Here is a 16020-nt window from a genome sequence, read left to right on the forward strand (position 1 = left end):
GCCACAGAGGATTTATATGCTAGGGCTAATTGACAGCAGGCTGCTAAACACTTTCACCTGTATCAGCAGCTGGAAATGAAGGCTAGAAGTCATCAGTGTATGGGTCAGTGCCAAACAGACTTCCATCTGAAAGAGTTTCTGAGGGTTAGTTGCATAGGAGGACTCTACTGCCCAGATGTCATGGGCAGGCAGTGATAACATTGGGCTAGGCAGCAAGTGCAGTGAAAGTATTCCCACGTGCAGGTCCCAAAACTCAGTGATACACACTGTAGGTAACCTTCTGGAGAAAGTGAGGGACATTGGACTCAGGTCCACTAGATGGCAGGGGATCAATTTTGCTTTGGTAACTTCTTGTCATTTTACCAAACCTGATTATATTGGAATTATCCTCGTAAGGTGAATAATTACCGAAGATGGAGGAGCGAAGCTGTGACACATATTGGCACAGGTACTTGAAAAAAGGGGGGGAAACATTATTTACACTCACCTGACTGAAAAACAAATTAGCATATTTTATTCCAACTCTCTTAAAAATATACTATATGATCAAAAATTCTATGAGTAATCTCAGCCCCGATGGATTTTTTTTTTTTTCCTAACTTCATTGGTAGTAGTGCAGGAAGTTTTAGGGAGGGAAATTTTTTGCTGTGGTATCAGTCTGAGTATATTACACTTGCTCTGTTTAGGTCTTTCATCTAAAGAACAAGGATTGCACAAAAACTACTCTAGAAGCATATCCAGACCTAAGGCAGGCTTCTGCTCCAGAAATGTCTGTGTTGCCACTCAAGCTATGGATGGGGGACAATTCACACCATTTTGTACATCCACTGTTGCCCAGCTGCCTCACCCTGAGAGGCCACCGAACGTTAGTCTAAGGAAAAGATGATATCCCTGCACTGAAAAGCTTAAGACTGCAATGAAGTCTGCAGAGAGGCCCTTTGCACTGCTTGTGGAGTTCATTAGCAGAGTGTAGTACTAGTTTGTACTTCTTGGAGTTCATTAGCAGAACTAAGCTTTAAGTTAGAGAATGAAATATTAGTTTGCAAAAGATATGAATGAAAGAGGTACAACAATTTTGTTTTGTTGCCCTGAATAATAATGCGGAATGAAAGAGTGTCACTGAAATCTGTTTCAAAACTTGGAGAGAAACTAGGCTTTTTGGACTTCCAGAAAACTTTTTCTAAAGATAATTCTGAGAAAAATAAAGCTATGTGGTAAAGTACTTAGATAAAGGATGTCAAATGTTTCACAGTATCGAAAAAAGCTACTTCTGCAGAGACCTGCACATCCTTCTAGAAACACCTGTTACATAGCATTATACCTGAAAGAAGGCTGCAATTAAGGCAAAATCTGAGCATAACAGATATGTCCTGAAGATTTATCTTCCATAACAATCATTGCCTGCTTTCTAATTAGAGCTCTTCATTTCCATTTTCAGACTGTTGCTAGCCACATGCTGCTACTGCAGTATAACTTAAGTCACTATGATCTGCTTGCCTGAAACCAAATCACACTTTTTTTTCCCCATCAGAAATGGCAGGGTGTAAGTGACAGATAAGTGATCCTGCTTCACAGCTAAAACATGCCTTTCAGAAACATCCTATTCAGGAGAGCACAGTTGAGATGAGGCTGGCAAAATGCTGCTGTTCAGCTTGCTCACCTCCTCTTGCAGGAGGCAGAACAGGTGACTGGGCAGGACATGCTGACCTAATGTTCTGGTGCCACCTGGTAAATGTGGCTGGGCTACAGGTGTGAGCTATTGCTACCGTGTCCAGATGGATGAGACCTGGGAGACTAACTCTTCCTGTGCACCGTGCATTTCTTTATAATCAGGAGCTCCTACTGTGGTGATGCACGTGAGCCTGGCCACTGTCCGCGGTCCACTGCCACAGGTCTTCCTCCAGCAACAGAACTGTTGCATTAGGGACATGAGCCGGTGTATCTTTGCCAAGTCTTTTTTCATTTCCATTTTTTGTCCCAGTGTCCATGAATTTGACACATGGCTGCATGTGCTAACAGACTGGACTGTAAGGAGCGCCAAGGGATTAGTTGGTCCATCCCCTAGTCCCAAAGTAAATTGAGCTATATCATCCTGACAGTCTAGCTTAGCTCTTAGGACCACCAGTGATTCAAACTCAACAATCTTCCAAAGAAACCAGTTCCAGTATTTTACTGTTTTCATTATTAGGAAGCTTTTCATACTGTCATCAGTCTTTCTTACTTCACTTTCAGCCTGTTACTTCTTGTCCAAACCCATCACAAACATGAAAAACAGATTACTTAATTCCTCTTTAATGTCTTTACAGGTTATTATGTCCGTTCCTCTGATTGCTTTTCTTTAAGTTAAGCAACCCCAAGAATTTCAATCTGTCTTTTAGGGCTGTCTTATGTTCATGGTAACATCTGGCTTCTTTCCAATTCAGAGAGACTCCAGACATTGTCCCACATCTTTCTTGAAGAACAATGCCAAAAACTGGACAATACCAAAGTACACTTACCAGTCCTGAATAGAACACAAAGATTATTTCATGTGTCCTGTATGCTTTCCCTTTGGTCATACTTCCTCTGAAATGGTTATTTCATGACAGTATGACATCATTGTTGATTGACTTTCAGCTTGTAATCCACTCTAAGCCCCCAAACCTTTTGCGCACAAGCTGCCACTTAAATAGTTATTTCCACCCTATATTTGCACCATTAATTATTCCTGTGAAGGTTTAGTATTTTGCACTTGTCTTCTTGAACTATATCTTGTCTATTTACAAGCCACTTCTCTAATTTATCAGGATTATACAGAAGTCTAAGCCTGTTCTTTAGTGTTTACACCCTGCCAGCTTCCTAACAGCTGCAAATTTAATAGATGTATTTTCTTGTTCTTCATCTAGGTCATTAATGAAAGCAATGATCAGAACTGGACTCAGAACCATTCAATATGTAACCTCATATAAACCTTGTTTATATTTCTGAGGCTTCCTTCTTGTCTCAGTGAAGAATTTGCTCATGATTCAGTCAAGCTGGTCTTTTACTACACTTCTGTAGCAGAGATAGTTAGTGCTTATACCCTTTTTATCCTTTACTGGATGAATCACCAGCTCTGTTTATCTCCTTTTCCTTGCATTTATATTTCATGAGTTAACTCCCAGTTCTCTAAACTTACTGAAGCTTTCCTTGCCAAGTCCAGTTATTTTTATTCTGCTGTTCTGCTTCTGCTCTGAAGGGTATTGAAAATATTAAGGTTTCTAGTTCTATTTTTTTTTTATTATCCACACTTCTTCCATCAGTAAAAAGACATTGTACCAAGAGCTATTATCATTCATCCTATTCATCTTCGGACCTCCATCAAAATATCTGAATTTTCTCCATTTCCCCCTCACCGAAGATCAATTTTAAAATCCTTGTCCAAGTGGCTTACCTCTGTACTTTTGCTACTCACCCCTCATTGATTGTCATTTAAAGCCACCCTGACTAAGAGAAAGCTGGTACACAAAGATGCTCTTTCCCTTTTTTCCCCCAAAGGAACAGATTTCACAGACCGTCCTCCTCTGTTTGAAGAAGCCAACAGCCTTCTAGAGCTACCATCCAGCTCAGATGATGGAAATTATAAACACCTGTCCCTAACTGGCCCTTGGTACATGTGAGCATGGGAGATATAATAAGAATGTCCTTGAGCTCCTGGTCCCAGCCCACCTGCTTCCAGAGCCCTGTCACTGTTTCCTAATTGCTCACCTTCATTCTTCGTAAGGAACTCACAGGTCTGAGCAGAATGGACTGATGGTCAGAGAGGTAGGGGAGTCTCACCAAACTATCATTTAAGATCTCAGATTTGGACCCCTAGAAGCAGACACTTCCCAGGATGCTAAGTCCTGTGAACAGATGAGTTTCTCTACTGCCCTTGGCAGAGAGGTATCAGAGACCACAGTTTCTTGCTTCTTCAGTGGCTTCAAATCTCAGCCTTACAATGAATAATCTCTTCCCTATTATCGAGTAAGTTCAGGCATATTTGATTTGGCAAGATTAGAACAATATTAAAGAATTATAGGTTTATAAGTAGACCAGTACCATCTAATTTATAAACACATGTTGCAGAAGTCACCTTAACAAAGTAAACAAAAAAAATCAACAGTAGCAAAGTCTGCTGTAATGAAGGCTATAAACATACAAAATTATTTATGGTGTGGAATAGTAGGAAATTTGCTGAGAAAAGGCTTGCAAATTAGAGGTTATCTGTATGGAAATTTATGATCTGGCCATCTCAAGTTCCTGAATATACTACCTGTATATTCACAAGAAATGCTATATCACATTCATAAGAAACCCTGGCTGACTCTGCAGTTGAGACAGTAGGTCTGAGACATTCAGTCTCACAACTTATGTGCACTGGCTACCCTGGAGCCCAGAGGCTTCTGACAGATAGACCCTTGCCCTCTCTGCACTGTTCTCTCCTCCCATACACATTTTTCCTACCTACAAAACTTTTCTTGAACAGATTTTACCAATTTTTTATACTCTCCTCCATCAGCCAGAAGATATAGATGTATCTAAGATCTTTTTCTTTAGACTTGGACAGTGTAGGGAAGTAGGGAGCACTTGAGGATCACATAGTTTTCATTACTTTTATGTAGCCATTTCATTAATTTTACGTAGTCAGAGAAATCAAGCACCACAAGACAAAAGAATCTTTAATAAAGATTGGGACATTCAATACCAAGACCCAGACTTAAGGTGGTATACAATACCTTACCAGAACACTGAGTTCAAGAAAACTTTAGAAAATCAAGAAATAAAGATAAGGTATATTGTCATGAAATATAATTCTCTTCATTATTCTAATTACAACAAATCTCTACCAAAGAGCAGTCTTTCCTTCTGTAAATTACCAAGAATTATGAAGAAAACAATGACCTGAAATAAATATAAAAATAAAAGAAAAAGTCTGTGAAAAGGATGACACAAGAAATCCTGGCATGTATATTTTACATATTTTTTTCTCTAAACTATTCGATTCCAAACTGGCTAAGATACAGAAAAAAAGGAAAATTTCAAATCAGAGGGAGAAAGTGCCTTTTAACAATCCTCCTTAAAATGAAAAAAACAATAGTTAGCAGATGTTATCTGCTATCAGTGTCCCATATAGAGATAAGATCTCATGAAAGCAGACAAGGGAAGTCTCTGAGCAATGAGAGAGAAAAGAGACTGTGATTAGTGTCATGGGGAGTATATAACAGAAAAACAAAACCCTAAAATTTTTGTCACATTTTTCTTCTGTTCTAGGATTTGATGCCACTGATTGTCCAGTTGAAATCCAAGTTAAAAGAAACTCCCGGTACAAAAGTTATCTTGGGAACTCTTTGATTATACACTGTCCAGTTCATTACTGCAAGGAGAGGCCAGTCATGAAGTGGTGCAAGATAGAAGGGAATGAATGTGTGCTGCTGAAAGAGAGCAAAGTAGAATGGAAGACCAATGAGAAGTTTATTCTGGAGTTTTTCTCAATTCATCATAATGATAGTGGAATTTATCGTTGTCGAGCAACAGCAGGCACCTTGTCCAGCGAGAGCCATGGAATAAGGGTTATTGTTGAAGGTGAGGCCCCTTTATTATGAAAGAGCCCTTTTAAACAAATGAATTCCATATACAGAAAAACTCATGCATACTAGAGGGTGGCTTCTCCAAACATGTTTTTCCGGTGGCAAGGGACTAGTCTACACCCAATTGTGCTGGTACCCACCACCTTCTTCATGCTTCCGTTCCTATCTTGCTTCCTTGGTACAGGGAAAAAGAAAGAACAAATTAAATAAATAAAAGGAGGATCTGGAACAGAAAAGGAAAGCCACCACTACCGAACAGGCATTAGTGGGCTTTCTGATAATAAAAAATATAAATTAGAACAAAGAAAGATTGTGGGAGGTCAGCCTGTTTATATGCTGCATGGACTAGACAAGACCCAAAGGGTCATGTATTAACAGCTGATGAGGCCACACAACAGCAACGAGAACAAAGCAATTCAAGCCTCATGTTGAGAATGACCTCTCCTGCTACAAACAGAGACAAAGTATAATTTTGTACACCAACAGCAGGAAACCTTACAATAGTTTTAAATGACCTTAGGAGTTAAGGGTAAGTAAGGCCCTCGTATTAATTTAGGCAGTTGGGATGCCAAGTCTGGAGTATGGCAAGCCATGTCTGTCCTCCTCAGCATTGCTCTGCAACCAGGAAGTGATCTGAGCGGTCATACTGTGCTAGGGACCCTTGGTAGCGCAGTTATAAGGTTGTCCTGTTGCCAGTTCTTCCCCTGGTAAGCTGATGGGCTTAAAAACCCTGCTTGTTGTCACAGGAAATGTTGCAGCAGAGGGAGCAACATCAAAACATAAGGCTGTAACGTGCTAGCAGACATAGTACATGCCCAACTCATATGATGCAAGTTTTTTTGACGTGAGAAGAACAGCATAGATCCCTGAGTAGCTACCAAATGGTATAATCACAAATACCATACCACAAATAAGTGGTGGAATGTGTCTCCATTTGCCAATTATGCGCTCTGCTGATCTGTTTATCTGAGTGCCAAAGAGGTCTCAAATATAGAATTACTCTGCTAGCAGTGGGAGAGCAACACTTCATTTCTACCGCCCCTCTCCCCAAAACTACCCTTTGCTTTTTTGCGTTTTGTTCCCTCCTCCATCCCCCAATCAAAGCAGAAACTTGTGAAGACTTCAGTGTGCAGTATGAAAAATACAAATGCAGTGCAGAATGTCAGGCTGCTGTTTCATTTCCCTGTCTTGTTTTTCCCTTTCAGAAAAGCCTGCAAACTTTACAACAAGTTCATCAGAAAGTAAGTTGTGATTCTTATTTCCTCTTTAAGACAAGGGAACTAATGAGTATTGATATGAATTTCTGGTTAAATTGTTTTGTGCATTCAGGACAAATCTAAACTCATTGCTAAACTACTATTGCATATTTCCCACTTGAACAAAATACAGAGGTCAAAGTTTTCAAGCCTACAACTCCCCAGCGTTCAGCATAAAAAGGACAAAGCCAATCAAACCACCTCCTGGCAGTATGAACTGCACTGCTGATTTTACATGCACACTTTTAATATCCCAGTGATACATATGGCTTATACTTACAAAGTGTTAGGAATCACACTATACCATCACTTTAACATATCTTGAAGTATGTTTTTTGCTCGCGATTGGTTATTGTTCACAATACAACTATTGTGAACAACTACTCAAGCCCATGTAGTGTTCATCTCCTGGGTCTATTCTCTGACATAGTGTCCATACTTTGTGCACCAGAAGACAGCAGTCCTCAAAAGTGTGCATCGAGAATTTATTCCTAAAAAACCTCAGTAACATAAATGAGGTTTATGACTGTCATTGCCTTTCTTCCCATCTCTCAGTCTGTCCTCCATTTTCATTCCCATGTGCAGGATACAAGGACAGTTCCTGCCTTCTAATGCACTTCCCTTAGCAGCCCTGTTCTCTTTTCTTCTTGACAAGCTTCAAATGTAATGTAAAACTAAGCTCAAGGTCCAACTCTTAAAAGGGTCTAACTTCAAAGGATCTTAAAGTTAGATCCTTAACATCATTTATCTGTCAAATGCTGCCATATGAATACCTCATAATAGCACCCATTTGTAGTCTCGGCCATTACGTTTTTTTCACAGTTGATACAAACCTGCCAGCAGGCTTCTTTGTTTGCAGTGCAAAGACTAGGGAAAAAGAAGAGGAAGAAAGATCATAATGGAAATATATGGCAGTTTGGAGCAGTGCTCTAATTCTGACCTTATTTGTTTCAGCTGGTCTTCTACCATGCATCATTCACCAGTTACATTTTTTCTATGCACTTTTCCTTCAGTATCTTAATACTTGGTAATCTACCCATGGAGATGGTAATCTCACAGCATGCTTATACTAAGTAAGAGAATGCTTTAATTACATTAAGAAGCAAGTTGCATCAGAAAGACCTAATGTTAAAATCATTCATTAAACATTACTCTGTGCTAATGCATGTTAATGCAATTTTAGATACCACTACTATCTCAGAAGATTCCCAGGAATCTGGAAATGACAAGATATTGCACATTATCTGTGCTGCATTATCCTTGCGTCTATGTTGTCCACTCATCTTCATATGCATGTTTTGGTGTCTAAGGTGGTACCATGGTAAGCAGTTTTATCATACAATCTCTTCCTACTGTGTGTTTGATTCCACTCCTATTCACAGCTTAAAGTCACTTAAAGCACTACGAAAATGCTCTAATTACCCCATCTGATTGCTGAGATGTTCTTATCAAGTGTGGCCATACTGAATCTTTAAGAATTTAATTTATCCCATGTACTTTTCCTTCCAGAGAGACAGGAATGGAAGTAAACTAAGAACAAATCAAAACTTCAGACTTTATAATAATTAGAAATTTTTGTCCTATCTTGCAAATAATCATGTTACAAACAAGTAGGAGTGTTAGCCATGTAAATGAAGTCAAACTCTATCTGGCTACATTTTGCATCCCTAATTTTCCCTCTAAACTATCAAGTAATTACAGTATTAATCTTTCCTGTTTTAGAGGAACTCTTATACTGCTGTCATCTTCTAAATCAAGAACGGAACTTAGAGTTCCCCATATCTTAATTTACATGAAGTGATTGCTCATTTGCCTATTACAATTCTATGAGTTTTCTATTTTAGGAAAATGAAATTATTTCATCTTCAAAAAAATATAACCTTTGCTAATGAGATGGCTTGATGGTTTTCCATGCCTTTTTTCCCCATCCAGCTCACTGAATATAGAGAAATCTGCTCTATTTTAGGAATAGGAAAAATTAAATAAGAATTTTTCTGCTTTTATTCAGAGGGGCTCTGAGGAACACAGAAACTCATTCTACAGATACATCTTTCTATGCTTTTTACCTTTTGTTAGAATGGCTCTTCCCAAATCCAGACTGGGAATAGATTTCAATTCTTTGAGGTGCACTCAATGAGGCAAGGACTGCTTTAGTAATTAATACCCCCTCTGTGAATAGAAAGGCACCTTCTCAGTGCTGATTTATTGAAACATCCTTTTCTGTTTCTTTTTTCCCAGCAAAGCAAAAGAGAACTCCATTAACCCCACAGAGACAAAAGAGCCTGGTATGTTTAAACGCTGCCGTAATGCAAAACCTGATCATGTCCTGCATAACCATGTACTGAGAACACATCTCTGTAGTATAAAACTTGGAATAGGACCAGAGACAAATGTAGTGACCTGCTTGGTGCCTGGACAGCAGGGCTTCCCTGCTGTGAGATATCATCATGGCTGAGCTATGGGAAGAAACTAAGGGCTTTAGCCACAAATGGTACTTTAGACACCTAAACTCCTATTGAAATGCATTAATTTGTAAGTGCCATTTCAATAAGAGTTTAGGCACCTAAAGTACCTCTGTGGATCTGATTCCAACTGAATGCATAAGACAGAAAATGCCCCACAGAATGAGGCAACTGATTGAAAAGAAAGGCTTTCATATGTAGCTGCTGTGAATTCATGCAGTTCTGGCAAGCATTTCCAGAGAAATTAAATAGGCAGAAGGCAGAACGCAAAAGATGCAGCAGGAGCTGATCGCTAATGGTCACGAGGGAAGCGTCGGGGGAACCACAGGGTGCCAAACAGACTGTAGAGCTCCCCAGGGGCAAGTCAGAGGAAAGAAAATTAAAAGCGGTAAATTTTCTGTGGCTAGAAAATGGATGTCAAAAGAGTATTCCCCTAGGGAGAGATGAATTTATAGAGGAATTTGAAGATTTTGGAGAAGGAGATTTATTTGAAGAATAGTAAGACAAAAAGGAGACGAAGCAAGAGATCAGGAAATGAAAGAAGAGGGACGATCAGGAAAAGGTAGTTTTGGGTTTGGAGATGAAAATAAGAAAGATCTAATAAGCTTGGAAGGAAAAGCCTGAATGAGTGGCATAAAAGAGCTCTTGCAAGACGATAAGCCAGTTTTGCCTTAAGTGAAATCGTGTGAGAAAGAAAAGACATGACTGAGTTTGGGAAAGGAAATGGAGAAAGGCCAGAGAGGCAAGAATGACTTCTAACTTTATTTCGAAGATCAATATAAACTCCAGGGAGTGGTTAATTCACCTGTGCTCAAAAGCATGCCTCTAATTATTGATGCAGTTTTAAAGGGAGAAAGCAATTCAAATTCTTACACATCTCTTCTTTAGCATGTGCACGAATAACACCCCCATGTGCCCACAGCTATACTCTGTTCTGTTTTCTGCAGGTCAGAGGTCCAGCAGCTGTTCCATACCATGCTGCTGGGACAAATCAAGCTTCAGACGAAAGCACCTCACTTTACTACTGCTCCATGGTTAGCCTACGGCAGCTCTCCGACAGCAACACAATTTATGATAACGATGTCCCTCACTGGGATGCTCACAGGACAACATCTAATGCACCTCGTAACGATCCTGTTATCCCTTCCATCCCAGCTGCACTTGAAAGCCAAGATGTCCTCATTTATGCTGCACTAAATCACTCTGCTTCTGCAGAAAAATGCCAGAGAAGGGAGACAACGGTAGAAAATGAACTTTCTGAATATGCCTCCGTTAATGTAAAAAATAAACCTGGCTAGGACTTCTCCAGTCACCCACTTTGCATGCAGTCTCAGGTCTAGCTCCCCTCTAGGACATCGTTCCTTTTTCTCCCATTATTTCCTTGTTATCCTTCCTGTGTTCAGGATTCTGCTTCCAGTCTGACCTGAATTTGGCTGTGTTTTGAATACAGACAAAGGGGAGGAGAAGGGGAGGGTTCTGCCAGGATATAAACATGTAAAATGAACCCATGAGGAAGATGACACTGAGCCACATCACCTCCTCCTAAGTAAATGCTAAGAATGTTTGTTGGAGAATTTTTCTTTGAGGTTTCCTGAATTTTGCTAATGGAACCCTTCTAAAGATTGTTTTTCATTTCAGTTTACTCATCTCCTTGGGAGGTTCTTTAAATACCATGAATGTTTAATCCTATTACTAATCATAAGCATCTTTTGTTTGTTTGTTTGTTGCGGGGGAAGGAGGAGGAGAGAGTGATTTTCCTTTTACAAAAATTTCACACAAATAATGTGTGAGATAATATAGAAATATAGTGCTCTTATTTGCTATTGGTGTGATGATTGATTAGCTAAGTCACTGCATATTGCTTTTGTCTCTGATGAATGATGGAAATAACAAATGATGAGCAGTGACAGACCTCAGTCAAAATCAGAAATTTTTGTTCACAAGTGTGTGCATGTAACTGTGCCATCCTAAGTTTTCCTCCAAGTACTGGCACAAAAATGTGATTATGCTTCATGCTCGGGTTTGTGAGACAGAAGATAAAAAGGAGGTAAAAAACAAAGTGCCATTTGAAGTTTGAAAGAGCCCTCGCACTCTTCTTTTGCATCACGTATTCAGCTCCAGCTTGGATACCATGCATCTGCTCCTGCAAAATAATGGTCTTAAAAAAAAAAAAGTACTCTTAGCAATATTTGCACCAAGAGGTTAAGAGCAGCAACTAGAGTCTTTAATTTTGTTAAAAATTCAGACCACAGTTGAAAAGGAAGGATGTACTAGATCTGCTGTTGTCAGGTTGCACATATCGCACCGGATGATTTGTACTTAAGTTAATGGAAGAAAGTCAGGTTCCTTTGTGGTCATATTTTTTCTTAGTATTATTCCAGCTAACACCACAGCTGTTAAAAGATACACACTCACCCTGCTATTTTGATAACTCAGATGGTTTATTATTCTTATCGTACATTTGAGTTCTCCCCGTCTTTGACCTCAGTCACAGTATCTGTGGCAAAAAAATCCATGGTAATTGTTTCTGCACTAAGTTGTGAGTTCAGGCCATTAGTGGTTGATATGATTTGGGTTTTTTTAGAAATATTTAAGTTATCAATCTATTAACTCACTGATAGTCTTTATTTTTTTTAAAAAAGTAGAAAATTATCTCCTAGAAAAATTTATTTGCTGTGTTTGTTTTAGTGGGCCAGGCCTTATATGGTTAGAGACTAGTTATTTTAGGTGAGAGACTCAGAGACTTTTGGATCAAGTTATGTATGATTAAGGGCCCAGAAGTAGAGTTTTAATTGCATTTATTGTGCAGCTGATAAAGGTAAAACTATTTTCAGTGACTAGAAATAGCTTTCAGAATAAGGACAGACTGTTTCTCTGAAACAGCTTCCACCTCAGTGGTGTTAAACTAAAAAACAAGGACAGCCATTTGATGAAGAGAGCCTAAATGTATTTGAACATAGGCCTTGCAGACAGAAGGGAAAGAATAAAAAAGCCTTCCTTCCAGAGAGCAAATATAGGCGAAAAAATACCATTCTTGAATATGCTTTGCAATAGTCTGCCCATGATATAATACATATCAGGAAGAGTCCGGGGTCCCTCAGAAAGGTAAGGAAAGGAGCTGGGGGCCTGTTTGAGTCCCCAGCCAACACCAAGGCACATCCATCCGAGCACGGGCTGCTTTCCCTTTGCTGCCTCTGCGAGCCGGAAGCATCAGCAGGTCCCTTCACAGCTGCCCCAGAACAAAGCGCTGGCACCCGAGACCTACTACCAGGCTGAACACACGTGTAACAAGTACTGCACCACCAAGAAATGCAACAGCTAGTAAAATCTTAATTTGGCTTGTCTGAGCGACTCTCATCTGAGTGAATTCCCCAAAGAGCCAAGTTTGATTTGGAAGGGGAGATTTTTGTAGATAAACAGGAAGCACCTCACCACCTCACCATCAAACGCGCTAGCGTAGGAAAGAAAAGCACAGGAGCCCACAGTAGGTTCTTTTTTTTTAAGCAAACAAATCAAAAGACTGCACCTTTTGAAGAAGGGAAACAGAAGGAGCTCACCGAAGCCATCTAACATTTAAGGCACACATAATCCGTTCAGATAAAGTACGGCGTCACTCAGTTTTCACTGTCTCTTGAAAAAAAACAAAAAAAGCTGCTATTCCCACCCATGTTGTAAAACTGGCCAGTGGACTGGGCGTTGTTGACTGTGTAATGTTTCAGTTAAGGAGTTACATATTCATCTCAGTCATCTACTGCATCTCGCAATACCGTAATGTGACATTTGAGATGGCACATCTAGTACCTCTTGTGTTAAGGCTCAGTGGACAGCCTGCAGATTTTACAGTGCAACAGCCTATTGAATGGGCAGGGCACCAGTAGGACCAGTGCAGTCTCATGATTTGTCCTGAGTACAGGCTCAGCATGTTACCGAAATGAGCAAGTACTAGGGTTAAAGCATCCTTTCATACCACACGATCACTATAGCGCATTAAAGTAGACAAATAGGCTTGGGATCCAGTCTGTGGGGAATGTACAGCACCTGTGCAGCCTTCCTAAGACACGGTCCCAGGGCTTCCTACCTATATTATATAATATTCTACTCTTGACTTTCTTTCGCTATTTTTGCAACAAATACACTGTACAGGTATAGTCACACGGGAAGCCAGAAGAACAAATACAAAGATGCGCTGCTCTCAGTTACACCCACAAACCCATGTGGAAAGAAAACAGTGAAGTCCGTGGAGCTGAAGGTCTGTCAAAGCCAGCAAAGCTTGCGACTGCTCTTCACTACAATCCCGTGACCTTTTCTTGCAAGGGCGGAACCCATAACTGCACTGCCTGGCTGCTCTCTCCTGAGCAACCCACACATCATGTAAGCCTCTTACAAGCTTGTATGGAATGAGTGGGACCTTTGAACAGACAATAAAACACGCCAACCCTTCGAGTTTCACTTTCCCCAATTTTTCCCCCTAAAAAAATCTTACCTCCTTATAAGGAAATTAATTTGGTTTATTAATTTGCCAGCTCTTGGGTTCAAAGGTCTGACAGACAGGACTGCTCCTGGTGAATGATAAACTTTGCCACATTGCTAGATCAAGCAAAAGCTTGCCAAGCCTTGCTTCTCCATCCACCTGTTTTGCAATACTTTCTCCCACATGTCCACCATATTCTGATCCCCATTTTGTATCATAAGGAGCATAGGCACCTACCGCTGTTAACTGCATTACCTGCACAGTTAAGGCAGCAGACCCAAGACAAGAAGCAAAAGGGGCAGCAGAGACAGTTGGAAACATAGGATGCCTCAGGACTCAGCAGCCAAGCCCCACACCCAACAGCCGGCTCCCGGCACCGCAGCCATTCCCTGTGCTGTTGGATAGGATCTTTCCGACTTCCAGGCGAGTGCTAATGTTCCCTGGGCCTCCCTATATTCCACATGTCCTAACTGGGGAGCAAAGTAAGCAAGCCCAGAGCTGAGCTCTGCAACCAGGTCACCCCACTGGACCAGGTGCACAGACAGGTTCAAGGAAGAGGCAAATATCCGTTTCTGTACCTGGCCTGTTCCCCATCCTGCTCCCCTCACCAGGTTCCTCATTCTGCAGTCTCCGCAGCTCGGTTTCCCTACCCCATTTAGTATCAACAAACACCAGCCCAGGGAAATGGTAACAAAAGACAGGAACCAACACACAGAAGGTGGCCAGGGACAAGACAGATGAGCAGATTTCGGAGGAAGACAGAGGGGAGGAGAGGGAGGTCCAAAGGGGTGCACAGAAAAGGGTCCTCAAGGAGGACCACAAGAATCTAGAGGACAGCAGAGTTGGCTGCAGAGCTTGCGGTGTAAGCGGCAGCTCACGTCCCTCAGGCCAGACAGGGACATGCAAGATATAAGTATTCTCTCATTTTTGTGGGAGTTTAACTGGCAACTACTATTTTCCAAGAAAAAAAACTACCTTAGGGGCACACTCATGTGCGATTTCTGTTTGCCTAATGAAAAGGAAAATGCCTAAGAACCGATTAATCCCACATTACTCTCCACGCAGGTCAGTGGTATATGTCATCCACATGAATCAACTGCACTGATACCCTTCAGTTTCACACAGGTGACCTTACCAAGCCCTCTACTTTCCTAACTAACTACTGCATTTAAGTATCTAGCCTGAGTTCAAATCACAAATTGCTGTTCTCCTTTCTCCCTTTTCATGTGCACATACACTACTCTAGAAATTCATGGAGGAGATATTACTGCCACAGTTACTGTAATATAACTACAGAAACAGGAGTTAATCAATATTGGAAACAGAGATTGTTAACAGCCTAAGCACATGAAACAGAGGAGTTCATGTTTTAATGAACTTGTAGAGTTATACATGTCTCTTAGAACTTATTCAGGCTTTGTATTGAGAGGAGACATCCTTGATCAGCTGAAGTCTGGAGTAAAGAATGTGCTTGACATGACATGTAATCAGACTTAACTGAGAGCCTATCATGATCATTTTGAATCAGTTCAAGAATAATTCTTTGCTGCCTCAAGCAAGTGATGTGACAGCTAATTTTTTATCCAAGTGACATTATTCACAGGTAAACCCACAGGAACCCTCTTTTCAAATGAGATTTTCCTGATGAGATAACTAAGGCATATGCATTACTTTCTAGTTATGATACGGCTGCACGCAGCATTACTTTGACGCCACTTAAGACTAGTGCTGTGCTCTTTGCTGCAGCTTGGCCGCTGAGACGCAACCTTTCTTTGGACAGTGAATCACATGCTCAGGATCCACAGTGCAGCTTCGAAAAGGGGAAAAGGCATTTGGAGGCAAACATACTCAAAAAGCACATTACTGGTATATGTAAAGGAACTTTATGATATTGTGGTTAGAAACCACCAGTAACTAACAAACAAACTCTCCAGCCCATCCCAGCAAGAAGCTCTAGCTCAGTGGGCTGGGAGTCAGCACTTCCTAAAATCAAGCCACGTTGGCTAATAGGGACCTCTTTAACATTTTAATAACAGTCTATCTATTTCTTTCCATCTGAAATTGTGGCTAATAATATTTTCTGTGGACTACTTGTCCCTCAGTTGGGGTAGTATCTGTTAAAAGGCACTCCTATTGCATACACAGCATTTCTGTATGTAGGCAGATGCACTGACATGTGTCCATTGACCCAGACCTTGACTTCTGACCACATTTTACCAAGTTTCAGCACTGTTCACTTTCTG

The 16020-nt window shown here is 40.6% G+C and overlaps 2 protein-coding genes across 9 annotated transcripts in view; one reads left to right on the forward strand and one right to left on the reverse strand.

The window, feature by feature from the left end:
• Nucleotides 1-16020, reverse strand: part of CD200 (CD200 molecule) — a 67387-nt gene that overhangs the window by 7470 nt on the left and 43897 nt on the right. For 4 of the 8 annotated variants that reach the window (XM_067300489.1, XM_067300537.1, XM_067300511.1 and 1 more), the window contains 2 exons: nt 7618-7711; nt 5601-5762 (listed from right to left, as the gene is read on the reverse strand). The exons of 1 other annotated variant lie outside the window; for it this stretch is intronic. The gene's annotated coding sequence lies outside the window, so the exon portion shown is untranslated. Of the gene's footprint in view, nt 1-5395; nt 5433-5600; nt 5763-7617; nt 7712-16020 lie in introns of those variants that run through there. 3 more of the 8 variants (XM_067300495.1, XM_067300501.1, XM_067300505.1) reach the window with 3 other exon arrangements.
• Nucleotides 1099-10783, forward strand: BTLA (B and T lymphocyte associated). The gene is made up of 7 exons (XM_067289435.1): nt 1099-1214; nt 1982-2072; nt 5226-5583; nt 6794-6829; nt 8028-8165; nt 9083-9129; nt 10254-10783. The coding sequence occupies exons 1-7, from the start codon at nt 1099-1101 to the stop codon at nt 10602-10604; spliced, it is 1137 nt and encodes a 378-aa protein (XP_067145536.1). The 3' UTR covers nt 10605-10783.

The sequence above is a fragment of the Apteryx mantelli genome, chromosome 1 (assembly GCF_036417845.1).
Source record: "Apteryx mantelli isolate bAptMan1 chromosome 1, bAptMan1.hap1, whole genome shotgun sequence".
Taxonomy (NCBI): Eukaryota; Metazoa; Chordata; class Aves; order Apterygiformes; family Apterygidae; genus Apteryx; species Apteryx mantelli.